Source organism: Ixodes scapularis, unplaced genomic scaffold (genome assembly GCF_016920785.2).
Source record: "Ixodes scapularis isolate PalLabHiFi unplaced genomic scaffold, ASM1692078v2 ptg002869l_1__unscaffolded, whole genome shotgun sequence".
In the NCBI taxonomy this organism is placed as follows: Eukaryota; Metazoa; Arthropoda; class Arachnida; order Ixodida; family Ixodidae; genus Ixodes; species Ixodes scapularis.
The window spans coordinates 879,510-907,167 of record NW_024610276.1 but is presented as its reverse complement, the minus strand read 5'-3'; the positions used below and the strand labels follow the sequence as shown (position 1 = coordinate 907,167).

The 27,658-nt window shown below is 43.3% G+C and overlaps 1 protein-coding gene across 1 annotated transcript in view; it reads left to right on the top strand.

Annotated features, from left to right (window-relative positions):
- The first annotated feature begins 9,970 nt into the window (after window positions 1-9,970).
- Window positions 9,971-27,658, top strand: part of LOC115326137 (4-coumarate--CoA ligase 1-like) — a 57,375-nt gene continuing 39,687 nt past the window's right edge. Inside the window, exons 1-5 of the mRNA XM_042288406.1 lie at window positions 9,971-10,093; window positions 13,733-13,934; window positions 14,022-14,125; window positions 15,629-15,831; window positions 21,062-21,230. Of these exons, the coding sequence (XP_042144340.1) occupies window positions 9,971-10,093; window positions 13,733-13,934; window positions 14,022-14,125; window positions 15,629-15,831; window positions 21,062-21,230 (801 nt within the window). The remainder of the gene's footprint in view (window positions 10,094-13,732; window positions 13,935-14,021; window positions 14,126-15,628; window positions 15,832-21,061; window positions 21,231-27,658) is intronic.

Sequence of the window (27,658 nt, the reverse complement as noted above, 5' to 3'; positions counted from 1 at the left end):
TCTTATGCAATTATGAATGTCGCAGCCACAAGTGATCACTTGACAATAATCTGAAACTCGTCATATGACAAACTGCATAAATGGTTGGGTAAGTGCAGTAGCAACAGTTCTGCATATCTGAAAAAAAAAAAACAGTGGCTGGGAGGGCTCTAGCTCTTTCTCATCACGATTTGTCTTAGGGAGGGCTGTCTTGAAAACCCCTTTCAAGTCATTAGTCTGAAAGGGAGTTTCTTGAATACCGCTGACGCAAAGTAGTTTCCGGCATCCATGAGACGCCTGAGAAGGAAAACCTTATGCAGTTGCAAGCTGCGAGCCAGGTTGCAAACTGTGAGGACGACTTAAATCAAGTCCTGCTCTGTACGAGTGGTCTCAGCATTTGGCATGCAAGCTGTGGAGCAGTTCTGGCAATTGGAACTTCAAGCTCCTGAAAACTGGAACTGTTCCCATCAGCACGACAACCACAGCTGGTCGTTCTAAAGTCACCGGAAGTCACCATCATGTTGTGTTAGCCAGTGGTCAAGAACAAGATTTTTTCTCTTGAGCTTGGGCAAAGTGTTCATCAATCAGTTTTCTCAAAGCCCCTTAGGCATGCAATGGCACACATAACCTAGCTCAGTGAACAGCCTGTTAGTAGTGTTTCCAGTTTGTACTAAATCACGAAAAGAGCCCTTGCAGAATAAGGTAGTGCTGTGAAAAAGTAAATTTTTAATTCCTCATTCCAGAGATTCCCATCTGTTGGAGTTTGGATAGAAGCAAGCTGTGGTCTGCGTTGTTAAAAGCCTTTCTGAAATTTAAGAGGACGACCTCGCATGGAGTTCGGTTGTCGAGGCTGGTGCTGAGTGCATGGGTGAAAGCTGCAAGGGCCGATTCGCAGCTCTTGCCGGACGGAAACCGTATTGGTGGGGGCTAAGGAAGTTTGACAGCTCAAGGTGGGGTAAGAGTCGCTTGTTAATGTCTCTTCATTGTTTGGCAAACGATGGAGGTTATGGAGATTGGTCAGTATGAGTGGATGTCAGACTTAAGGAGGCACGGTGTCCCTTTTTGAGAGGCGTTACTGACGCAACTTTCCAGGATTTAGGAACAGAACTGTGGGAGAGAAAATCATTGAAGGGGCGAGTGAGGACGGGGGAGATACGGCCAGCACAGGATTTAAGCATACCTAGGTGGAGGCTGTCTCGTCCAGGGCGTTGAGAGGAGCTGACACAGGCAAGGGCTTCGTAGGTTTCACTTTGAAGAATGACTATGGAAGAGAGTGTGGTTGCTGGTGTGGCCTTGACTGGCAGAGTTGTGGGTTGGGTGGGACAAAGGTTAGGTGCGATAGGGTCAAGTAATGCTGTAGCCTGAGAAAAGTGGTAAGAGAAGAGCTCTGCTATGTCGTCAAGATTAGAATAGGGCTTGCTGTGATGTGTGAAAACCGGCGCATGGAACACTTTTTCTTTATAGTGGAAACATGTTCGAGAGTTTGGGCTGGCAGGTTGCTTTTGCTCCTAGTTGCTGTAGGTAATCGTTATGGGAGATATGGATGAGATGCTTTACTTCAGTACGTGCCTGGTGGGCTTGGTTGAGATGAGTGGGATTTAGAGACGCTTTTTTGAATAGCCAGTGTTTACATCTGATTAAGACTGCAATCTCCTTTGTCATCCATGGAAGGCTGCCGTGCCTCCTGTCGATCCTTAGGGTGAACACATTTGTGCTGAATTGCTGATATGTTGAGCGAGAGGTTGTCGGCCTCGTCATCCGATGGGTGATCAAACAAGATGAACCAGGGAGCGAGGTGGATGAGCTGTTTGAGATGAGGGGAATCGGTTTTTTAGAACTGCTGGAACTTCTTGGCTTGATGACCTCGCTTAGGGGTTGAGCAATGGATATTGGTGAGGAGAGCACTGCGATCACTGCCTGGTAGGCTGGATTTCACTGTAAAGCGGTAGGATAAGGTGGGATTATTGGTGCGGACGAGGTCGAGGTATGTAGCGTTGCTGTTTTGAGAAATGTAGAATAGGGTGTCATGAAGTTGGGTGAGACCAGCAGTTTCCAATACGTTTAACAGCATTTCATCGAGTGAACAAGATGAACAGTGCAGAGAACTTGCTGGGGCCGACGCGCTGTAAGCTCTCTTGAAGGAGGGCGTACGATTGTTTACGGAGGAAGGGTGGGCAGTAGGTAGACACCAGAAGAAGCTTTCCATGTTTGCAAAATACCTCGGCAAAGATGGCTTCTAGACCCAAAGGGGTGAGGTGGTCGAGACGTTGGCAGGGCGGGTGTTTTAGCATGGCGAGAATGGACGTCTTCGCCTCAAGGAGGGACGGTCCTGCTGGAATAAAGAGAATTGTGCGAGATTGATTAATTGCCCATTAATTACCCACCGAAGACAGGCGTCCAGCCATGTCTCGCACACAGCGAATATTGTATTCGGGAAAGATTACTTCAGTGCTTTAAAGTCGGAAAGGTTGTTCTTTAGGAAGCAAACGTTGAAAAAACCAAACGTGATTGGAGTCTGTAGACTCCGATCGCGCACTTTTCACACGACAACTATGCCAAACGCGGAGTTGTCGTGCGAACGGTGAACGCTGCCGATGTTGTCACTCGCCGGAGGCGGGTCGGAGAACTACTTTGTAGAGCTGACGATGATGGTGGGGTACGCAGGGGCTCCGTGCTGCTTAGGGGATGGAAAGAGGTCATCGGCCAGGGGTGGGAGCTGGCAGGCGGCACAGAGCCTCTCAGTTTATAGTGAGTAGAGGCGTCTATACAATGCAAGAGACTCATCTTCACATTTCTGGTATAACCACAAATCACAAACGTCGCATTGGAGAGTGGCGACATTGTCAAACACAGAGCAAGAACAGCAGGGGCAGGTGGGACGTGAGCCGGAGTTTGAAAGTACACCCGTGAGCGATATGAAGGTGAACAGCCCTCTTTCTATTTTGGCACTCCTGCAAGTTTTGGAACAAGCTCTGTTCCAGAAGAGGGCTAGAATGCAAAGTTTAGACCCCAAGCCACGTACCATTTGAGACGTTGAGAGGTAATATAGCTTTAGGGAGCCGTAAAACAAGCAAGAATCCAGGTAAGGTGTTCACCTTCATATTGCCGGCGGGTGTAGATCACCAGTGGTCAGCAATAACGGGATTAGGTGGGGTTGTTGGCGAGGGCGACGAGTGAAGAATGCTCAGCCAAGAGGTTGCTTCCATGGACGACAATGTTCGATGGCGATTGTGCAGTCAGAAAGTGGCATTCTAGGATCTTACGGTTTGTCAATGATAGGTGATATTTTGATCGAAGGGCCAGTAGCCCCGTAAGGCAGATCAGGAGACGGAGAGTTGTAAAGGTGCGCTGTCATCGAACCTAACATGTGAACACTGTGCTCAAGAAATTGACTGGCTAGATCCAACATAGAAAACTGACTAGGGGGGCAATGTTCGACAAATGTCTTGTTTCCCCTAAGAAGAAATGGAAGTGACGATATTGCGTCCGATTGGTTAGAGACGAAAGAGGAAACTTTCATCATTTGAGCATCTAACCAATCAGACGCAATATCGTCACTCCCATCACTTCGGTGTCTTTTTAGGAGCAACGAAACATTTGTCGAACATAGCCCCCCAGGTGTGTTGAACATTCATCTTGGGGGGGGGGGGAACGACGGGCAGGTCAAATGCCCCTCCAAACACAGCTTTATTCTTTACCACATTAGCCTCTAGCAACTGGTTTGTAATCACACTCGTTATGAAAAACAGTCGCGTCGGTGCAGTTTTTTTTTCCATGGTTTATGAGCAGCTGTTTTGAAATACCTTTACCGCGACTTTACCTCTACCTGTTTAGACTATGTTCATCTCAAGTTTATCATTTTTATGCACACAGCTTGAAGGCTAACATTAACTGTACTACTGTGGCTGTTCGCTAATACCCGTCAGCAACCGCATCATTGCATGTGCTGTTTTTAAGTTTTCGTATAAATTGTACTATGTAGAGCGAAAATAAACATTTGACTGCTTGAAATAATTCTTGTGTGAATAAATTACCTGTGATTGTCGTCCAGTGGTGTGCACGTCACAATAAAGCGAAAACGCAACGCAAGCGGACGCGAGAAGCGGGTAAACAAAAATGCCATGGGGGCCGCCATCTTGAAAAGCAAAACAATAAAAACGAAACATAAAATGTGGTTAGTTACCCCATCCGTGGTGAGAGGACGCTTTTACGAGCTTGAATAATTGTTTGAAAAACTTTCGCTTTTTTTTAATTATTTGGTTATCATTATAATTTATATTGTGTGAATAATATGTAATTAGTTTAGTTCTACAAAGTACTTTTATTCACACAAGGCCCTCGATCACGTGGTTTGCGATTACCACAGGCTTATTCTACAGTGGGCAAACTGTGTATGATAAACTGTGATTCCAAGTGTTCCGTGCCCGCAGCACGCTGTCCCACGAGGCGGCCGCCCGGTACGTGGCGCTAGCTGCTGCCACAACAGTACAGTTACATTTTTTTTTTGTGTTTGTAGCCACATTTATGCGGTTTGTGCAGGTGAGTTATACGGCCAGGGGGACATAGTATAGGGAAATAGTCGGAACTATCAGTCGGCTGATTAAGTAAAATTTGTTATTGAACTTAAGTCTTTTTAGAATGATATAACGCCGGGGCAGCATTTCACAACGTTCTGTAGAAACGCTTTATTCGGAAGCGTTTGCAGATTTCGGTTTCTTATCGGAGCGCATCTACGCGCCCGCGGTTCCTGCTCCCCAGTGGCTGAGACGCGCAACACACGTGCGCCCTACTTTCCTCCACTCTACGAGGGAGGCGATGACGTGGCCTCGCGCCGCGACCACTGGGGATCTGTACCGCGGGCGCAAAGATGCGCTCCGATAAAAAACCGAAAGCTAGAAACGCGTCCAAATTAAGCATTTTTACAGAACGCCGTAAATTGTTGCCCCGGCGTTATATCCTTCTAAAAAGAGTTAATTTAGTGGTTTTCGATGATGCTCAGCAAGTTTCTAATTGAACTGTTTGTCTATTTGCACAAATTAACAAGTTAATTAACAAATATTACTTCATTAGCCGACTGATAGTTGCGACTATCTACCTATACTATATTCCTATGGCCTTATAACTCACCTGCACAAACCGCATAAGGGTAGCTTTCACGGCTTTTTTAAGAGTGCAGCTCTTAGGCGCCCGTTTCCGGCTTGAGCGGCGTCGCCGTCGCCATCGGCGCAACCGCGCGGTACATTATGGGTAAATTTCCCTGCTAAATTTAGCGGAAAATTTTCCCCGCAAATTATTTTTCCCGCTAAATGTAGCGGAAAATTTTTCCCGCTAATTTTAGCGAAAAAGACTCCCCGCTATATTTATCGGAAAACTTTCCCCGCAAAATTTGGCGGAGACTGTCCCCATTTCTATATTTAGCGGAAAAGCTCTCCCCGCCAAATATAACGATAAAATTTCCCCGATAAATTTTGCGGAAACAATTTCCTCGCTAAATATAGCTGAAAAATTTTCCACAAAATTTAGCGGAAAAGCTTCCCGGCTAGGTTTAGCAGAAAAAGTTCCCCGCTAAAGTTAGCGGAAAAAATTTCCCGCTACAATATCCCGAAAACAGTCCTCGCTAAACTTAGCGAAAAATTTCCCCGCTAAAGTTAGCGGTAAAAACTCTCCGCCAAATTTAGTGGAAAATGTTCCCCTAAATGGGAGGCGAGCAGGAGAGGATGAGGTGCCTAGCCTCCTCTCTGTATCTTCCTCTCCTCCTCAAGAGCTGCGCTGTAATTCGGCGTTACAGGGGATAGTAAACGCCTTTCATTGTTTTTAAAGAAATGTGAAAGAATAAAAGAAAACACCCTGTACATATATTTTTTTGCGTTTTTTTTTTGAGGGGCGTGTGTATTTACATGAAACCATAAAAAAGATAAGTTATTTCTGTTCAATTTCTGGATGAACGTAATGTTCCTATAAATATGGCACTTATGCCTACCTTTAATGGAAGAAAAACGTGTCAACTCATAATTAAAATAAAATAACCACAAAGTAATGTGCGTTTCTTTTTAACGGTAATGGTAACACGTTGCTTTTATATGCAAGTAACGAGTAACGTATTTCCTTAATTTTTTTATTTTTTGTTTTGTTAACGTTTACAACGCTGCATAAAATCCACTAAATTTAGCGGGAAAGGCATGGACGGAGGACAGACAATGTATTAAGGTTGAAGTAGCATGTCTAAAGCATTTCATGATTTAAAAAGTCGTGGTCGGTCATGTACATACACATCAATTTCCTTGTAATAAACCCATTGCACAAAAAGGTACATGTGTATTACTTTTACGCGTCAACCAAAAAAAAACAAAGCCTGCGAAACTTTTTTTTTTTTTTGCGCTTTACGGCTAGAGGTTGTTTTCGCACACCTGTTGCTTTCGCTCCGGCGACGCAGAGCGCTTTCCAGATCACCGTACCTGTATTTCCTTGCGCCGGCGTTCTGCAGCCGTATGTCGAGGGCATTGGAGCAGAAATTCGAGCCAGAAAAGCCGAGGAACCACACGTGCGAAGGGTAAGTAGTGTGTCCTCCACTCTAAGCAGTTTGGAGCGCATAGTCCTCGCACAACACCAACATGGTATATATATCCAACGCTGCAACCTATGGAGGAGGATGGTAATATGTCGAGACCTTAGAATCAGTCCGCGCTCAGACACTGAGCACAACGAAACGTCGTGGTCAGTGCGAAAGCGAAGACTGCATGTTTAGTTCTGTACACACTCTCAGCCTTGTCACTTGCCGAGTTCGCTCCGCAGATTAGAGATATCGACTCTCGCAAGCGCTTCAAGGGAAACGCAGACGCTTCATGGTTTTTAGAGTACCGAAAAATTGTGAGACTGCAGCGTCAGATCTCCTCGAATCCGGTCAAGGCTGGAGGCGAGCTGTAATGGAAGAGGGCAACAAACCGCCCGCTTTTTCGCCGGTAAGCCAATTCGGTTGACGGCACTTGTGCGAACTACGTGTAACGTTCTAGTTCGAAAGAATGAAATTTAGTATGCAATTAAATAATTAATAAACAAAACAACCAGAAAAACGAAGGGATGTGATTACGTAACATCCTGAATCATCGCCCGCCCTCCTGCCGCCTCAAATTCATTAAAAAGTGGAGTTGTTCATGTCTCGGTGGGTAAGCACGAAAAGTTTAGAAAAAGCACAAAAGGATTCTTTTTCTGTACCTATCTAGCGCGACTGCACAAGAAGTGCTTTAAACTCAAATTTGTCTCACTGTTTTATGCATAAAAAGTCGCCTTTTCGCCTACAATGTGTGAAAAAGCGAAAGCAATAGCTGAAGCACGGTCGCGCAAGGCGGGTCGAACGGTGCCGTCACATCACTGCGGACGGAGGTGTGACATGGTTAATTCAACAGCCGTTGTGATTTGCGTCAGGGATACCACTGACGCACGCTAGGAGTGCTCGACGTTCCGTGAAGCAGTGGGTAAGCGCGGTGGAACTTTCTAAAACCATCCAGTTTTTCGCATAGAAACTGGATACTAGCAAAGTGGGATTTCGGTGATTCCGTGCGTCCGTGCGTGACGTGCTATAAACGCGGGTTGAGACGGCGTTGCTGCGTGGCGTGGACGGTGCCACGAACGCGGAGCTGCTCAAAATGGGACGCTCTACAAACGTCTGTGTGTGGCGTTCCAGCAAATCTTTATTTACGCTTTGGGTTTGGCTTAAACATTGGAGATTGATCTGTGAAGAGGAGCTGGTTCGCAGTGACGTCACCTGCGTGGAGACGGACATTACCTTACACTCCACGGTAACATTCCTGGATATGAGACGTTCGCCGACCTCGAGATCCCTGAATGTGTTACTGCTTGTGTTATCTTTCCCACTTTTTTGTTTTGTCTGAACGAGCTTTTTTATGAGCAAAATAAAGTGTAATTCTGTTATCTACATCGTTTTCCTTTCGGACGCATGTATTACAACTTCAGGGTAGCGGAAATCGGGAAGAAGTGTAAACGAAGCCACCTAGATGCAAGAACAAAGAAACGTGTATTTTAATCCTTCGCGGATCGCGGAGTCCCCATTAGCGTATCGTTAAGGGTAAGCAATCACTGGGACTTAATTTTTTAATCAATATTTGCTTAAAAATGGGGTGGGCGATGACCTGGGTATCGACGGTGACTCAGGATATTACGGTACATTAATCTGCATGAACGTTTTGACTACAGCCTTGAATTTTCCTGTCAGGTGAGGATACTGGAATTGAGTAACTCAGTGAAAAACGATCTGATTCTGAGCACATTAAAAATAAGTGTAATTTATATTGTAAGAAAATTGTTTTGCAGAGTTATGAGTCTTCATCTAAGGCCCTCAAGGCGCGCGAAATATTTATCATTATGTTGACGTTCCTGTTGGGCGTTCGTAGTTAAGTAACGTTCACAAATTTAGCATATGAACATTAATTCCGGTCACTTGAAAAGGCATAGGTGGAGCACAAACAATAATTCATAATCCTCATAAAATAATTCAGGTTTTTTTTTTTGTATTCATGATAATGTACCTACGATTAACCAGCACCAGAACCTCTCTACCAGTTTACGGAAAACAAGTCCTTGTTCAAAACGTTTAAGAATATTCCCTGACAGGGTACTTTCGATGAGAACTAAAATTAGCTCTCGTTGAATCCTACCTAGTGGAGGCCAGTAGAATCTTTTGTGGGTACGGACGTTTCTTGAGATGTTTATTCCGCGTTCCCAGTTATTTGTTTTATCTTACACAAACCAGGGTCGATGGCTATAACGCAATGAACAATGCAATGCGTTGCTTACGAAGTCGGATGAAAATAAAATATTCTAGCGTCTCTTTTTTCCAGCAGAGCGCAACCAGTGCGGTCACTCCACTCCACGGAGATACGTGGACGTATAAAATTACGTAGAAACGTTATTCCCACCTGGCCATTTGCCTAGAGTGTCCCCGAATTTGGGTTTCCAAGGCTGTTGCTATCTGCGTTCTTTGTGGGCAAGAAAACACTCACGTAACCTGATCCTAGTGCACAGACAACCTAAGAATCGCAAGGCCTAACGTAATATATTAAGGCTTGATTCTTTGTTTTATGAATTTTTAACGAATGATACCGCCGCCGGATTGGCTGGGAAGCAATATTTATAATGCAAGTGACTCGCTCCTCTGTTGGTAACCAAACAGTCAAATTTAAAATGGTCGTGGTATTGGAAGCAACAAGTTTGGTGTAAACCTGGAGATAACATCGCTTGGCTCGCCATACAGATGGTGTTTTGTGTCAAGGTTCTGTTCAAAGTTACCCTGAGTGTGCTCTTTTAGTCTGCCGCAACGGCTCCCACCTGAGACTGGACAGATAGAAAGATTCGTACAGAAGTGAAAATGAGCACGCGGCACGCATAAAAATATTCCACGTCATATATTGTGCGCATTAAGCTTATCGTTAAAGCACTCGCGGGTTCTATTATATGTCCATACATAACTGTTCGTGATGATGTGACAATCACCGTACGCGTAGCTCCGCTATATGAACGCTGCGCATGTGTGCGCATCAGACAGATGTTGCCCAGTTACGACCGGCACGACTGGTGTAGCGGCGTGTTCCACACTGGTGAAGAAGGTGCTTAGAGCCAGGGTGGAGTGCGTTCGCCTAGGCTCTTTCGTATATATCGGTAAAAATCGCCATTATATTAAGACAACACCACTCCTTTACTCTTTTTCTCACTGTATAGAAATGTTGGTGTGCATAAAGTTTTATACCTGTAATTACCAGGAAAAGCAAGTTTGTGAATGAACAATTATGACCTTGGTGATTACGTCTTTCCGACAAAGTAAAAATTTAAGAAGAGCTCCTGTAAGGTCATCGCTTTCGCGTCTGAATAAAACACAGAGTGAATAATGTTCAACTCTTAATCATGCTTCTCATTTTATTAAGGAGTGTGTTTTCATATGTCATTTTTACACCTTTAGAAATAACCACGCAAAAAAGAAATGACCACAAAAATTATAAACCGAGTCATACACTCATCCCTCCCGGATTTCAACGTTGGAGACAGCTACGCTTCCCAATTTATAGAGGAGCGATTGAAGAAATTTTCGACCAAGGTAATTCTTGTGAGTACAGCTTTATATATATTTACTGCAGTGTGATTAGGAAGCGTATAATTGTGATGATACAAGGATCGAATTCTCTCCTGTTGTCTTGGTGATGCAAGACTCTTTGAGTTCATCTGGTTTTTATTACACTTCAGATTATTGTGCAATGAGCGGATTTTAAATATGTACCTAGTGCGTTGCACCGATACAAATACCGAAACGTTAAGAAGAATAGTTTCCAGCGCCTGCTTACATGAAATTGAGGAGAAAACATGCGTGGTCGAACAGTACATGATGCCGAGCTGCACTACGAACGTATCTCCTCGTCCATTGACTAGTCACATACACACCGGTGATATCGTTCACCATTACCATAATGGTACCCTATTGGAACGACCAGTTCAAACTGGTACCAGATTCAAACTCGGTTATTGCTCCAGTTTAACCAGTTTCAAAATGGTTGAAGTTGATCACACTGGTTGACTGGTCATGGCGGTTGAACTGGTCATACTGGTTGACTGGTCATGATGGTTGAACTGGTCATGGTGGTTGAACTGGTCACACTGGTTCGACAAAAATATTTTCATTTGTTCACGCCACCACTGCGCTTTGGAATACTTTCGTTATACGCAAACGTAGACACAATACGCCAACTACAATCATCAGCTGAACATACATTAAGCGCATACACATACACCGCACATACAAATATCAATACAACCGCAAACTAACCTGATCACTACTTCCGAGCTCTGCGTTTTCGTCTTTTATGCTGGTCGTTTTGAACATACGGAATTTCTCGGTGAGCGCCTAAGCAATAAAACGTATTCCCAGCATGTTAATTTTTTTCAACAAGGTCATACCTCTGAGAGTATTTTAAACGGCTCAGGGGATTAATCTCTTAGTAAAAAGTAAACGCTCGATAATGCCGTAATTATTTGAAAGCCAATAAACCAAAGTGAGAAAGCCAATAAATAAAGTGAAGAAGAGGGGTCAAACTGGTAACCAGTTCGGTCAGTCTGGTTACCAGTTCGACCAGCTCGGCCAGTCTTGTGACTAGTTCGGCCAATCCGCTGACCAGTTCGGCCAATCTGGTGACCATTTCGGCCAATCTGGTGACCAGTTCGGCCAATCTGGTGACCGCTTCGGTCAATCTGGTGACCAGTTAGGCCAACATGGTGACCAGTCAAGCCAATCTGGTGACCAGTTAGAAGGCAATCTGGTGAGCAGTTAGATCAATATGGTTACCAGTTAGACCAGTCTGGCTAGCAGTTGCACTAGTTTGATTTTCAGTTAGACAAGTATGACCGGTCTAAATACCAGTTTGACCAGTACAAATACCAGTCTTACCAGTTACACTTTCAAACTGGTCTTTCCAATAGGGTACTTTTAAAGTAATCAAAAGTACCCTGACACGCATTACGGAAGTGAAGATTTAATGGGCAAAAAATAAATATTTAGTGTTAGGATAGGTACAGAAATCAAGAAAAGCATTAGTACCTAACGGGTGTTTGAGAAAGCACCCGTTAGTCTGGCCGTGTCCCACGTCTGCTACAGAGCGGGTCACTACCAGCTAATCAAAACAGATTGGCGCAAGCTTGAAACCCTCAACCATCAGGCTAGAAGAGTGTTCACCGGTCTCACGAAGTTCACCACGACCGGCGAGCTTCGGGAGCAAGCCCAAATGAACTCCCTGCAAGACATAATTCTCGGCTAGGCAACTGTCTCACTTGAACGTCTGCAGCATTCTCAGCAATTTCGGGACATCCTCATGCTGCTCCCCGACCTCAAACTGGACCTGCCGCCGCTGCAGCCGGACCTCCCACACTGGGAAGACCTGGCAGACATCACAAACATCAGACCCTTCTTCGCAAGAGAAATTAGCAAACCCTAGCTAGGCTCACCACAGACCACGAGAAGAAGGTCGGAACCTGAAAGGACCCGCTGCACACCAGACTGGTCGCCTACATGGACACTGCAGCAGATGACGGTCCTGCGGGGCCTCCGTGCTCTGCGGCGGTCGTCGTCCCCGAGCTATCCATCTCCAGGTCCCGTGAGCGCCCATCCAGGACCACGATTAAGGGAGGGTAACTTGAAGAAGTCAGCATGGCACTCGGGACCCTTCTTCATGAACACACCGACATTCGCCTTTACGAACTGCGCGTCTTCTAAAACTCGCCGGATGCACTAAAAAGTGTGCAAGAGAGCGCACAGCCCAAACCGCGAGGGAACGCGCATCAAAAGTCTCAATTCGAGCCTTCTTCAACAGGGCACAGAACAAAAATCCTTTGGATCCTCAGCCACGCCCGCATCAAGGAAAACGAAGAAGGTCACGACCTGTCACAGACACGCTTCCCTACCGTCTGGCCCAGATCGTTCATTTTCCACTCCAATAAAAAGAACACGGGTACACGGCGTCCTGCAATCAGCAATATACGTGCCAGGACCCCCAAGGCTGCAACCCGGAGGGGGAACACCTCCGCATTCAGGAAGACTGCAAACTCAAGTTGTGGGAACTGCTTCAACCTCAACACCCTCCCCCCTTCCTCGGGCCTTGGTCGGCGTGAGCGTGTTCTACTGATATCAAAGTCGACGTCCTCGGCACCCCAGCCTACTTAGCAAAATGGGGCAAGGGCCGCAAGACTCGCGAATGTTTTAGATGCACACTTGACGAAAAAGTGGAGGGCCCACTCCCCCCCTGGGGATGCCCCACATGAAGACATCAGAAGGAAGCACGTTCTTCCAGACAAAAACACCCTGCACGACTGGACACATCCCGCGGCCCTCCAGACAAACAACTGGACTTCCTGAACCGCCTACTTGACTTCATCTTCGATGCCAGGCTCGACGACTACACGTGAGACAACCATCGTGCGCCTCCATTCAAGCCGCGTGGCCACCGGAGCTCTCTCCCTCCCCCACTCTACTGTTCATGGCCTCAATAAACCGCTTTCACTCACTCACTTTTGGTTTAAGGAAGCCTGCGGAACTAAAATATTTTGGCTGGTGCCGTCCAAATTCTGACATGTTTATTACAGCTAGCCTTTGGAGCAGACAGTCCAGATGTTGAACATCAGTTTCGGAACTGCTACAGATCTCCAAGCGGCAAAAATTTTGCCAATCATTGGCCAATGGCTGGCAATGGTCCTTTGGCCAGTGGCCATACAGTGGCCACCCAGTGGCCAATGCTTGGCTAATAGCTGGCGATATCCCTATTAATGACCCCATAATGTCATTAATTAAATTAATTTAAATAACTCCGTTAATTGGCCACCTAATTGCAGAAATAGTCATGATTTTAATGGTCGCCGAGTCGGGCAAGCAAATCCTAAAACAAAAAGTGTCTTTTGACACTTTTTTTTTTCGAAATTTGACGCAGTTAAGAAACGATGCCCTGCTTAATAGAGTCATTGATTCTGTTAAGTTGCAAAAGTGTGCCACATGGCCAGTCCCGCACTCCCGTAGGCGGCCGCTTTCGCATGGGCACACACCACTAGTTCTTAAACCGATGACGGGATGCGCTGATTGCGCGAGGAACTGTTACATTATAGCGGCACGCACGGAGCGGAGCGTCTTGCAGAAAACCGAGGCGAAATTCGGAAAATAGTTCTGAAAGTAGTGTTTCTCTCAAAACACTTCCTCTTTTTTTTCTTCTAGGTTGACACCCATCAAACCTTGACCGGCTCTCAGCTCTTGGAAAAGATACGTAAATATGCTGTTGGCTATCAACAACACGGTGTAAACCCGGGCTCCAATGTCTGTGCGTATATTGGCAATGCGGCTGAAAATGTAGCAGCAGCCTTTGGGGTTGTGTTCGCGGGCGGTACGCTTGTCATGGCAAAAGCGACCTACGTGGCAAGTGAGTGCCTTCAACACCTTCATCTCTATAGAGAATTTGAATTGCGGCATTAAAAAGACAGGACCTCTTGTGACATCACTCTTATAGGGGAATTAATAGACACGATTGAAGACTCTCAGTGCACTTTTCTACTAAGTGATCAAGAAAGCGCACCAAATGCTGCCAAGGTGGCAATGCCATCAAACATTAAGGTGAGATATTATCATTAATTTATCAGGTTGAGCTTTGGTGAGGCTATAAACGCATTTTTTTTATATATTTCTTCCCTAGAATCACATATTTTATTTAGGGTGTTTCTTCAGTCACAGCAGAAAAAAAAAAAAAAAACAGAAACGTTTGCCACTAAGTTCCCACCAGTTAAAGGGACACTGGCAGGGTATTTGTACTCGCCGTGGTTTTCATTTGAACATGACCTTTAAGAGCCACAATATACAGAACATAGCTTGCAGCTTAAAATCCGTTGTTTATATATGCGCCAAAACCAGCCGGTCGAAAACTCACCGGTTGTGCTCGCGCTAGCTCCGTTTTCCACGTCACGTGGCGTTCAAACTATATGTACCAAATATGTTCATAATCGTAAGTCGTCTAAGGGAAACATTCAGTATTAAAAAAAAAAGAATATGAACCCCATAATTGGGCCCTCCAAAAAGCTACAAACACGTTTATGGAAAAAGTAATGTTGCACAGATCACAGAAAGTACATGTACACGTCATTCTCAACATGACGACGTACCACAGCCTACACGATACGATGGCGGCACACGACAGACCAACGTAGCGACGGACGTGCGGCCGCTAACATCGTAACTGTTGTTCGTGGTACCGGCCAGTTGATCTTTGAGCGCAGAACATCGAGTGGATGGGATAGAAGCGCAAAACACTTGCACGTCTGGCGGTACACGCGACTTCTTTGTCGTCTGAATCACACGCCGAAGAAGCGGAAAAAAATGTGCTCGGGTGCAGCCACGTGACTTCCGGCCATGAGCTTCCGTGCTCGTGTTTCGGTTTTTGTTTCGCGCGGTTGAAGTTCTTGTACTTTGTTTAAGATATACGGGACTCTGCACGAAAATATTGATTCAGTAACTGCCTGACTTCATAATAAATCGCCTAAAAATATTGAAAAGAACTAGGGCATGTCAGTGTCCCTCAGGCATAAAGGTTTCTAACTGTCCTCTAATGAGAAAACCAATGAAGGAGTTCACGGCAACTGCTGCATCGGACCACCACCACCTAAAATAATCAAAGCCTGTAAATATCCTCTTCTACCTCTGCCGAATGTCATCATACGTGGATGGTGTCAACTCAACATTTGGGTCCTGGCCCAAGGCGTTCTTCGACGCATTAACTGGACACAAAGCCCTGCTGAACATGACGCTGCACTCGTGACAAGTCTGAGTCAACGCATGACCTCACTGTGATGGCGTCCAAATGTCAGTGCCCGGACTTCCATTATTCTAGGTGGCGTAGATTGAACAAACTACCAGTTATGAGCATAAATTAAAAAAAAAACTTAATATGCTCATTTGTCTTTCGCATACCTTTACCAAGTTTAGTTCGTTTTCATTCAGAAAGCGAGATATTCTGGCTACTTTAACGCTTTACATCTCTAGTGTAGTCACCCACATGCATCTATTATTTTCTTTCACCGTGCAACCAACACAACTAATAGAAGAAAAAAATTATTTGATTTGCAGGCATTGTTCTCCGTGGGAAACGCGCCCGGTTTCGTCAATGTTCTCCAGTTTCAAGAACTTTCAGACGCCTCCTTCACGCCCCATGCACCTGCAAACAACGAGGAAGAGCTGGTCGCAATACTGTATACGTCAGGATCAGTGGGTCCCCCGAAGGGCGTGGAAATATCGCACAAGGCTTACTGTGCCGGGTTTCACACATTCAGGTACGCGCTAATCAAAGTGTTGAAAACTCACCTGTTTTCAGAAGACACAAGTTACGTTCTGCCACACCGGCAACATTTTATGTTTGTTTCTCTGTCTACGTACTGAATGGAGGAAATTAAGAATACATAGTTTTTTATGTCTTGGGAAACACGGAAGCCAACAGGGTGCGCGAAGTATTTGAGAACACAAATTCAAGATGCACAACTTTTCATACTCTTCCTACATATCTTTCTAGATGCTTCACTTCCTTAGACTGCATCTATGTTCATCTATCTAGTGAAATAATCAAAGAACGGCAGTTTGCGGTCTGAGAGAAAGAATGAAAAGGCATGCGAACCTGGTTGTATCGTCGCCAACCACAGCGATTTGGGCATAGGCAGCTTCTTTTATGTGTCAAGATTCTTCGTTTTCGAAATCAGAAAACAGCTTTTAAAATCTGACCGGGAAGTTTTACCTGTAACCAATCGACAAAAAAAAAAAAAAAAAAACATGCCAAGAGGTCAGACGTCGTGAGGACGGCTGAGTTTGTAGAACACGTAGGTACAGGACATTTTGAACGACGAGACCAGCATGTCAATGAAAGACATTACCAAGCAGCTTTATGTGGCCGATTACAGTATCGGGCTTGGGGTGCATGAATGTCTTAAATATGGTCCTACCTGATAAAAAGAGGGCAGTTTATGTTCCCAAAAACCCAGAAAAACCATCTTGTCCGGTCCACATGCTTGTTGAACCAGATCACGCATCCTAAGACATCGGGCGTGTTCTTTTTTTTTTTTATCCACTAATTTTTATTAAGACAAAAAGGTCAACAGGAGGAATGACAGCTAGGTGGCCTTCTGCGAGCCCCGATGAGGTCCCTTCGTATTCCAGGTCAAAATATCCAGAGTCAAAATGTACACGTTTTAACTATATAACATTTCGACTCGACTGACGTTTTGACCTAAACGGACACTTTACACTATGGACAGTTGTTCTCGATGGATAGTTTCACTCAATAGACATTTCGTCTCGATGGACATTTTGACTGGGACAGACATTTCGCCCAGATCGATATGTCGACCCTTTAGACAGTTTACCTCGTTAACTCGTATTACAACAGTGGTGCTGCTACCGACTCGCATACATGTGTAGTATATATACACACGTCATGTTTCACAAAACGGTCATAATCTGACTACTAACACAAAACCGAGTGACTTTTTTTAATTTTGAGACAAACCATATTTCTCTGTACCGGATGTATAGGAGAGTATAGTTTTCATATTCGAAAAAATAATACAACGTTACGGCCCGCTCAACCTTCGCCAGAACGTGCCCAGTGTTTTGACCAGGATACCAAATGTTTATAAAAAATTGCTAAAATATTTCAAAGGTGAAAGCGGCTTTTAGAAAATGTCAATGACAAAACAGAGCGCCTTAGTGACTTCAGTTTCACACATTTAGAAATTTGTAAACAATCGCGAACTACTGGCCCCCAGAATCATTAACCCCACGGTAGCGAATATACAGTATACTACTCTAAATCTAGAAAATTCGTTGGAGAAATTCGCCAAATATCAAACTCACAGAAAAAAAAAAACTAAGATTCATACTATACACTTTTTTTTCTTTTTTTTTTTACCGTTTGTTCAACATTAAGATATAGTGCTTTCTTCTACATATCTCGCATGAAACTGCCGGACTAACGTTCCGCAAATTTTAATTATATTAGCGCTCAGAAAAAAAAGGGTTGTATCTGCTCCCAACGACTTGTGTATCGGTAGTAGCTATGGTTTGATTGAACTAAAATGCTACAGAATTACTGCAAAAGTTTCGGCCTTTAGAACAGATAATTTCAAGAGTAAGTGAAGACAGACATTAAAAATAACAAAGTCGAGAATACTTTCATGGGTCCAAATGACGGGCAACAATCTTCTTGCGCTATTGTTAATTTCAAAATTTGGAGTATTAATGCGCTTTTTTCGGCTGAAAGTGACCCAGCAGTACATTACGACATTTGTAGGAGAAACGCTTAAATTAGAGCTGCAGAAGAAATGGCAGATTGTTACCTCAAGCAACTTTATACTTCACCACACCACAAGGTCTCCGGACGTAACAGGGTACAATAAACCTTAAACTGAACCTCCTACACACTTGGCGGAGCGGAGGAGGAGAAGCATTCGTTAAAAGACAATTTGAGAACAGGAGCTCGTAGCAGGGATATCGGCCACATGGGGGAATTTGTCATAGCAGATTTTGTCACTGAGTCAACGGGTGAAACTCTGAGAAAAGGGTGGCATGGAACGTGTGAGTGTGTAAAACGAAAGTTTCAAAAATCACTTTTTGTTTCAGCACACTTTGTGGTTTTGGAGATCTCAGTCACTTTTGTGTTCTGGGCTCCTAGTTGAACTCTGTTTAAAATTATATTTTATCGGTTTAAAAAAAAAAACAAAAAAAAAACGGACCCGATGGACATTTTGACTAAGTGGAACTTTCGAGCCGATGGACAATTTTACTCGGTGGACATTTTGACCCTATTGGACATTTCGTCTCGATGGACACTTCGATCGTCTCAATGGACATTTTGTCTCGATGGACATTTCGACCCGATGAGGCATTTCGTCTATATAAACATTTTGACACCCGTCTCACGTGACCTGTTGGGCATTCTGACCCGATGTACATTTCATCTCGATGGACATTTCGTCTGGATGGACATTTTGGCCAAAAGCCGTCCCTTCGGTTATGCGGACAAAAGTTCCGTCATCTGGGATGATGGTGACGTCGTGAGCAACGAGAGTCAGGTCTTGCGACCGCACTTCTTTCAACAAGGATTGAGGTTCAACTCAAAGGACTACATCGAGGCTCTGGGTATTGTGGTAAAACATTGGGTAGAAGGAATGGCCGAGTAGAAGCCATGTATTTTTTGAAGTGACTACTTGACGCCAAATCGCCCACGCGACCAAAGATTAACTAGCTGACAACCTCCATAGCCATGTCCATATGGCATCCTAACTCGCCAGAGGTAAAACTCTGGACTTCAATGTCTTGGGAGTCGACGAGAGAGAGACCATCAAGCAACCCTATAACCAGACTTGTACGTAACGCGTTACAAGTAATTGATTACTTGTAATCAATTACAGTTAAGTGTAATTTTGTAACGCTTCAATTACATTTGTCAAGCTGTAACGCTCGGAGTAATTCAATTACTTTCTTTCTGTAATCAATTACAAAATCAATTACACAATTACCAATTACATTTTTCATTCCACAATTTTTTTTTCTCACAAAAATCAACATAGTCACTCAGCCATGGAGCAAAAATGATTGACATTTTTTTAACATCTAAAAAAAATAAAACTAGGATTAGTCGGCAAATCCTTTTTTCTTTTGCGCCACGCTCTTCTACAAGCGCGCCACCAGCCTTGGCTGGGGAGTTCCGGATCTCGTTGCAGATTGCTGATAAAGTCGACGGGAAGCGGGAACTCGCTATTGACTTTTTAGTGGCTTTGTTCCTTAGGTCGACGCGTCAGCTACACGACAAGGTCCGGGTCTGAAAACAAAAAAGGGAACAATAACCAAACAAAATTGTGTACGCAATATTTTACTGTGTATTTGTGTATTTCTGTCATCGCAATAAGAAGTAACGTGAAAGTAACTTGAAAAGTAATCAATTACTTTGCAGTAATTGTTCAATTACTTCTGGGAGGCAGTAATCAGTAACGGTAATTGGTTACTTTTTTGACTGTAGTAATTGTAATTGTAATCAGTTACTTTTTTTCAGTAACGTGTACAAGTCTGCCTATAACACAAGAGTCATCAAGGCTGTCATCGTAAACGCTATGGCCATCAACGAAAACCGCTTGATCAGGGCAAGCAGCAATTATCGAAGCGGCATCGAGTCAGTCATTGCCGCGAAAGGTGGTTTTATTGAATGAAGTTTGAGAACACGAATAAAAAACAGTATTTGTACCAAACTTCGTGCAAAATATCTTAATGATGTTTCAAAATATTTCGCCCACCTTGTATATTATATATTTCGCGTAGAGCAGCCTTACTTAAAATATTTCTTTCGACAAGATCCAGCACTAACTTATTTTATGCAATTGCGTAATGGTATGTAAAGATTATAGTCTGTTCCCTACTTAGCGCGCAACGCTCTCCAGGCTGCTGGCGCGAGCATAGGGAATGATCTTCGTGAACATTTGCACGCGTTCTCACGCAAACGAAACCAAAGATGAAGCCACGTGCTGACGCCAGTATCTTTGACCCCGCTGTATTCTTAGTATAAAACGAACTATGATTACCTAGATATATTGAAATACAGTTATATTACTTGTAAATGTCACCCTGCTTAAAATATTTTATAAATCTGTGAAGCCATGGGGGAAGCCATATTTTTAAGTATTATCTCTCAAAATCAAACACATTGCGCCCTCAGGCAGCGAAGTGTTGTTCAGTGCTTAGAGTCAGGGGGGCCTCAGGGGATCCAAGACCCCCTCCCCCCTTTCCCGGAATCGGACGAGAGATCTGAGACCACTTTGGAGAGTGGACCCAATTGTCCCGCTCCTAGCGGCAAAGTTGAGAACCAAACTCATGGGTACTACATGCATTATTTGGGCGTGTTCCTTACGCAGCGTTCGGCTTATGTGTTACGATTAGCTTCCAAACGCTGACACGTTGTGTAAGCGTTTAAAACATTTCCATGTTATTACTTTAAACACCCCACTAACACCCCCCCCCCCCCCTCCCACCCCGGTTCGAGGTTACCACAACCGATATCCCCTGCCACCGGTGGGAGGCTTTGAGCACTCTTGCTAAGCACGGCACATCTAAAGCTCTAAGCCGGTCAAATGGAACTGGGTGCCGTCTTTCTATACTTTGTTTGCTCGTATATTTCTTTATCTTATTTTTTCGCGTTTCACGATAATATTTATTCTAAAAAAATGCTTTATATTGAAAGGACAATACTACGACGGGGTATTGGTGCGCACAACCATTTCGAGCAAGGTGTTACGTACTGGCCAGGCCTCCGTAATTTTGTCTACGTGCTCTATCCCCTTTCTCTGTCTTGTTCTGTCTTGTCCCCTCTGCTGCCGACCGGATCACCCCAACGATATAAAATATTTTGCATTATGAGCATAAAAGTGAAATTCGGGTTGGCAGAGCCAGAGATTCTGGATTTTTAAGAAGCTGTTTTCGACCATTCTTTAAATTACATATACCTGTTGTTGCTTTTAATTTCAGCTCAGTTAGATCTTTCACTGAAGAGGATGTTTTCGTTTGCTGGACTCCATTTACCCACGGGTCGGGTTTTGTACTGGCCATGTTTTGTATGCTTTTCGGAACAAAAACAGTCATAACTGATCCTTTGATTCCGTGCAAAGCTTTCCTGGAGACTCTCAAGACCCATGAGGTAAGACATGTCAGGTGAAATTAGTAATAACGATTGTCTCTCAGAATAAGTTATTTGTGCTAATCGGCATAAATTTACGATTGAGGGGCAGACAGCGACTCATTTTCATATTAAATTTCTACGCAAAACCACTTTTGCCACAAAATAAATGCTGGATTTTTATTTTTGGATCGATTCATGTGGCTGTGTATTTTCTACTGTAGTAAATTTCAAAAACCTGACCGTAACGGCAGTTTCTTTTTTGTTTTTTGCGTATTCTTTAAGAAACCGCCCCAGGGACGGGCTGCCTTGCCATTGGCATTGAGTGGGTGTTGAAATAAGCGAGCGCATTTGTAAGAACGTATTCATAGTACAACCAAACTCCCGGCTCGTGTGAGCTTTTTTTATACATTGTTTATGTAGTGGTTGCGTTCAGTCAGCATTCCACAGATACATTTTGTTATAATAGACCTACCTAAACGTACTATGACAAAACAAGCGCAATCAAGCGTCACATGCACATGGGGAAAGAAAACACGATAACACTTTACCGTTTTTTGCGTAGCATGTACAACTAGTTTGCTTTTATGTGTTCAATATATTCCTGCATTGTTTAACAACTACCAACTGGTCAAAATCAAAGGAGCGTTACTTCATCTCGCGTTGAAATCCTAAACGTTTTTCAACGATATTTTGTTGTAGGACACCCTTTTGTCAGTAGCTGAGCTTAAAAAACAAACCAAACAGCTTGACTTCTACAACTGGAACTAATTCTTCTGGCAGAGAATTTGGTTTGCTCAGCAAGACAAGCTCGGTTGTTATTTTCTCACAAAGTCCGAAGAGAACTTGGTTTCAGGCACCTTTTTTATATAGTGCACCATGGTATTTCTCAGAAATACGTGCAGCTTTACCACTAAGGCCATTAACCCCTTATATAGCGCTGATAAGAACGACCTAAATTTAATAATGGTCACGCTGAAGATTTTAGATCCTGGACATTGTTAAAAAAACTGAGTTGAAACTGGCCGCTTCTTTTCAACAAGTACGGAACTCACGCTAAGATTTTAAAACGTCAGCTCGTCAAACTCACGGAATAACAAGTTTCATACCAATACAATTCTTGTTCACCACCGATTCGTTTAATAAACAAAACTAACACGTGCTACGTAATGAACTTCCCAGGCCTGGCTTGCTAGAAATACGTCTCAGCGGGCACTGGGTGAAAGAAAGCACTGTAAAAGCTAAAGCGCGCGAGCGTCTTGAGACGCGCTGTGAGTCCTGCTGAGCTCGTGTGCTGGCTTGAAGAACAGTTTCTTTTCCCCAGACTCAGCTGAAACACTATTTCTAACACGCCGGCCCAGAAGTGCTCCCCGAAAAATATTTGAGTGCCAGATAGCAATATACAACTTCACTTATATCTAAAAGCCACAGGTTTTCTAACCAAAGTATGAATGGTCGGGCGCGAAAATCAATGCTCTTCTACTCTTTTTTACTGTCATTCTATCTTTTTTTTTTGCGCTTTCCTTGTATATAGCTTTTTAAGATTAATAATGTTCGTAATAATATTTATTTTATATCTAGGACAAAGGTGTAACTAAGTAAAATAGTCCCACAAGCCATTTTCCAAATAATACTCGTTATGGTGAGCATGATGCTAAAGACGTTTTGTCAACTCAACTAAACAATAAAAATCAAAGTAATTTAAATCGTTATTTAAAATATAATTTAAGTCGGTGCTTTCAATCTGACTGATTTGACTGGGGTTTTCTAATGGAAAAGGTTCCCCCAGATAAATCCTCAAAATATATTTATCTATTTAGCACCGCTTTATCGTTTCCTACTTTCCAGAAACAATTATTTTGTACATGAAGCAAGGAATGTTCAAGCAAGAAATATTTCTATGAAACACCTATTTTAGAAGCGCATCTGTGGAGAAAGATATTTTAGCTGATGCGATTTTAATCATATAAAACTTCCTTAAATCTAACAAGTCTGATTTAAATAAAAGAAATCTGATTTGCCTGAAATTAAAAAAAAATGAATTTATTTAAATGATTGTGAGTTTGCTTTACTACAACACAAAGGAGAAATCACCCTTGATTAGTTTTTTTACAGCGCGTTCGCACACGTTGTCGCTACATGGACCAGAGAAGCTGATGAAACAATCCGAATTCTGCATTTTTCTACTAAGATTCGTTTATCCGTGTTAACATCTGAAACTGTAAGCCTTCCCTAACCTTAGCAGATAAAAAAGCAAGCAGCTGCCACGGTGTCTGTAATGTTTTTTAAAGCTTCAATTGGTGAGCCCGTTTCCCGGATTAACACCTTGCTAGAATCACATCTGTTGAAGCCAACGACATGGGTGCCTAAAGGCATAAAGGCACTCCGGGTAACCATTCTAATCGTGACATAATATTGTTTTACGTTCCGTAATTCGATATATAAGTAATATTCGTCCATTGATAGATGATTTCTGTATTTTTGGCGCAAGGCCTGCGACGGCCAAAAAGCGCCAGTTTAAGGTTATTGAATCTGCATGTATGATGACAGCCTGGAGAGGGCAGCTTAAAAATCTAGGTTAAGAAGTACGAGTTTCTAAAAAAAGTTTCGAGCAGATGTAGCACACTCGATTAGTTTTAGGTAAGTGATAACAGGCCTGCTCTTTCCATGAATGTAAAGAGTTCCTTGCGAGAAAAAAATGGGTTGTCTGCGAAAACTAGAAAGGATGAAACGGATTTTGTTGCAGGAGTAGAGTTCTTAAAGACTGGGCACTGCTCGAATACTTCTTGCAGAGGTACAGATGGGTCGTCGTAAGAGGCTCTTCGCATGTAGCACGCCGCGTTAGATTTTCCCCCTCCAGCAAGTACCGATGTGTAAGCCGAGTTCGGCCGATCATCAGGCGCGTCAAAACATTTTGCCTTCGTGTCATATCTTGTGTCATAGGCCAAAAGAATACATGGGGCTTAGGAGCATAGAGCTCATCGTTAGCCTGTTGGCTCTAACGCCTGGTTCTCTTCCCGTGTAAATGTTTATTGAACAGCTATTTGACGTTTGTGAGCGGAACTTACAATGTGGCAAAGAAAAGCTCATGAACATTTCAAGCAGCATCCTCAGCTCTCTCGTTTCTAGGTATCTGGACGCGGCCTGGAACCCACCAACACTTGACGTGTCTGTAACGTGTTAGTGATTTATAAGAATCATTTTGATCTTCCCAACCAGAGGGTGGATGGATCTGCTTTGCTTTGTTAACGCTTGCAGAACACTTTTTGAAGCCCATAAGATGACTAAGTACCGCCAAAACTTTATATATTTGGCTGCTTTGTATATTGCCAGAGCTTCTGCAGTAACGAATAAAACAAAAATGGATAGTTTAAAATTCTTGGTCACGGTTTCAGCAGCAAAGGCGCAACCTCTCTCATGCTAGGATTTCAGTCGGAGCAGGAACGACATTATTTAGTCGTGTGTCAGGGTCTTTTAGCAGATGGCGCGCCCTGATGTCAAATATAGGCACGAGTGAAGGTTTGTTGCCGAATAATTGTACTGACCTGGAATCAATGGCATCGTTGTGACCACTGTCGTCTGTAAGAGAATGGCCTTTTTGATCACCTACAAAAGTAACAGTTTTTTTCGACATATAAGAAAAGAAAGTTCATTAGCTATGTTGTAACTGCTTTTAAAAGAGGTTGTTCGAAAGGCGCCCTTAGCAAAAAAAGCCTATAATTTAAATACATTTTAAATGCATTTAGTACATGTATTTTTTCGAATTTTTTTGTCCGCACTTGAAATGCATTCAAATGCATTTCTCGAAATGTATTCGAACGTATTTTTTGGTGTACTAAAACTATGAAGAAAATATATTATAAATGCATTCAAATGTATTCCAGAATGAATCAAATTTGCACCACGAGGGCGTTCTAAAATGTATTCGAAATGCATATCTGTATTTCATTTAAATGCATTTTAGATGTACAGCATTTATGCGTTCTATTTATTTCTTACATAATGCTACTGAATATTCCCCCGACCTCAAAAATTCAAGCCATCTAGTACAACAAATGCACAAATTAATGCTCACTCAAAGACCCCTCCCAGGATGCTAGACACACAAAATAGAACTGTCAAACATATTAAGCATTTCACACAGATTGCAAGTAGAAACTGGTTTATTGTGCACTATCGGTACAATCGTAAACTCTATCCCCTCAGCCTTCTCATTTTTTTTATACAAAGCTTTATATTTAGACAACACCATTTCCAAATTACTACAGAATGCACTTTTATGTTTAACAAAAGATAAGCACTTGCTACCAACAACACTCACACGTGCGACGAAGAAAGAAAACAATAATAAGCAACAGAAGAAACAGAACTAGTGACTGATGTCCTTAAAGGTAGACAAAAAAAATAGTTTCCTCTTGCACAACTTCTGGAACACGAACGTTGCCCGGACGCACATGTAAACAAACATTAAAAACAAAGTCAATTAATAAAACACGCATTTCGAAAAATACCGCTTGCCGTGTGCTGTCGAAGATGAGCTGTCACCCGTCCGTTTAGGCCGGCGGCCGATGGCTGAAAATCTAACACGATGGGGGCAAACACGCGTCCGGCACTGGCGAATGCCGCAAAAACAAAAATGGTCGGTCTCGGAACTACGTTTTTCGCCTTGTAATCGCCTGGTCGTCATTCGGGCATCCCGCGAAGGCCTGTAGAATCGGGAACGCATCCGGCACACCTGCTGACCGCCAGAAGGCACGGCAAAGTTGCTCAAGAGGTGCCGCAGGATAGCCAGGCGGGCGGGAATATGGGCGCCATGTTGACTCGGCTGCAGCTGGCCGCCAGTGGTGGGCAGGTGGCAGCCATGTTGAATCGGCCGTCTCTTCACGATAGAAACGTGCACCTCGGAACTTGAAAAGCTACACGAATGATCGAGAAATGTATCGTATGCTTTTCGTGAAGAGTCATGCAGCCCTCCAGGAATTGTTCGGCGAGGATTCAGCCGTTTTCCGGCTAAAAACGTAGAAACTCACGGGGTCGATGGTAGAGACCTGACGCACGCTGGCCTCCTACTACAGTGCTGCCAATCGTAAAACAAAAAAAAAAAAAAATGTGTGGATTTTTTTTTTTTTGGAATCGGGCGATTGAGAGTAAAATGTGTACATAAAAACTTCTGGCTCGAAATTTGCCTTGCTTTTTTAAGTCAGGTTTTGGCGAAGCCTACCTCGTGTACCAACATTTAACGTTTATTTAGGTTATGGCAAGCCAAATTATGTATTATTGTTGGTGTCGGTCGCGCTTATAGGGAGCATTCACTGGGGACATAGCCAACGTAGCTCTGTGCTCGACTGCTGAGCGCGTGCTGACGGCGGGCTTTCACAGTTCTTTTGCAACGTGCATTTCGCACCATCCAGAGCGTCGGTCTTAGCAGCCTATTAATGTGAGCTCGTTTTGAGCATGAGCTCTAAACATCGACCTCAAGTATATCGTCCAGTGAATACCCTCTATAGCATTCCACGACTTTATGTATAAGTGCATTTGGACTGTGCCTAATTCATATTTACCACAATGTATTTTTGTAAATGTATTTACAATACATTTTTATAAATATAATTTAATACAAAGCAAAGAAAATTTCTATTGACCAAAAATATGTGAAATGCATTTTGAATGTACTAACATTACATAAATGCCTTTAAGTGTATTTGAGGTGTTCTTAAAGTACATTTTAGAAAACACTTATTTTTGCTTATTTAGAGAAATACATTTTAATAATATACGAAGGACAAAAAAATGTATTTTAGTGTACATTATAATGCATTTAGAGACTGAAAATATGTTTAAATGCATTTGAAGTACATTTGGACATATTTCGAACGTATTAGTTTTCGCTAAGGGGCACCTGTGCAAATAAGGAGGCATTCGTGGACCATTGGGTCAAGTTTATTAGTCACCGATATTCGCACAGCATTGTACACAATGCTTCCCTAATCGAGCTTGGAGCGGATGAATAACCAGTAGATTCGAAGAAGTGTATTAGTAGTTGAGCCCCACGAGGACCCATTAGGATGTTCGTTATTTTTGGCACCTGTTGCGAAGATCTGATATACGAGGTTCGAACATGAGCTTTTTATCAAATATTCTTAGAAATGTATGACTACTGCGGAAGGGCAATTTTTTACCGTAAAGTTCAAGTCAAGAAGCTAGGTGCACTCCTCGTAGACGAGTGAAGTACACAGCAGCCGTTTTTTCGGTGGAAAATATGAAGCCGTTCTTGTTGCCCCAGTTCTCTAGCTTAGAATTCCCATTTGTAGCTGTCGCCCCACAAGAGTTAAGTCGTTTCCCTGGTACGATATCTGGAGATAGTCAACATATACATAGTGCGGAAGGGCCTTCGGAAGTTGCTCAGAAACTGAGTTCTCCTTGACTAAGAAATATGTTACACTCATGAA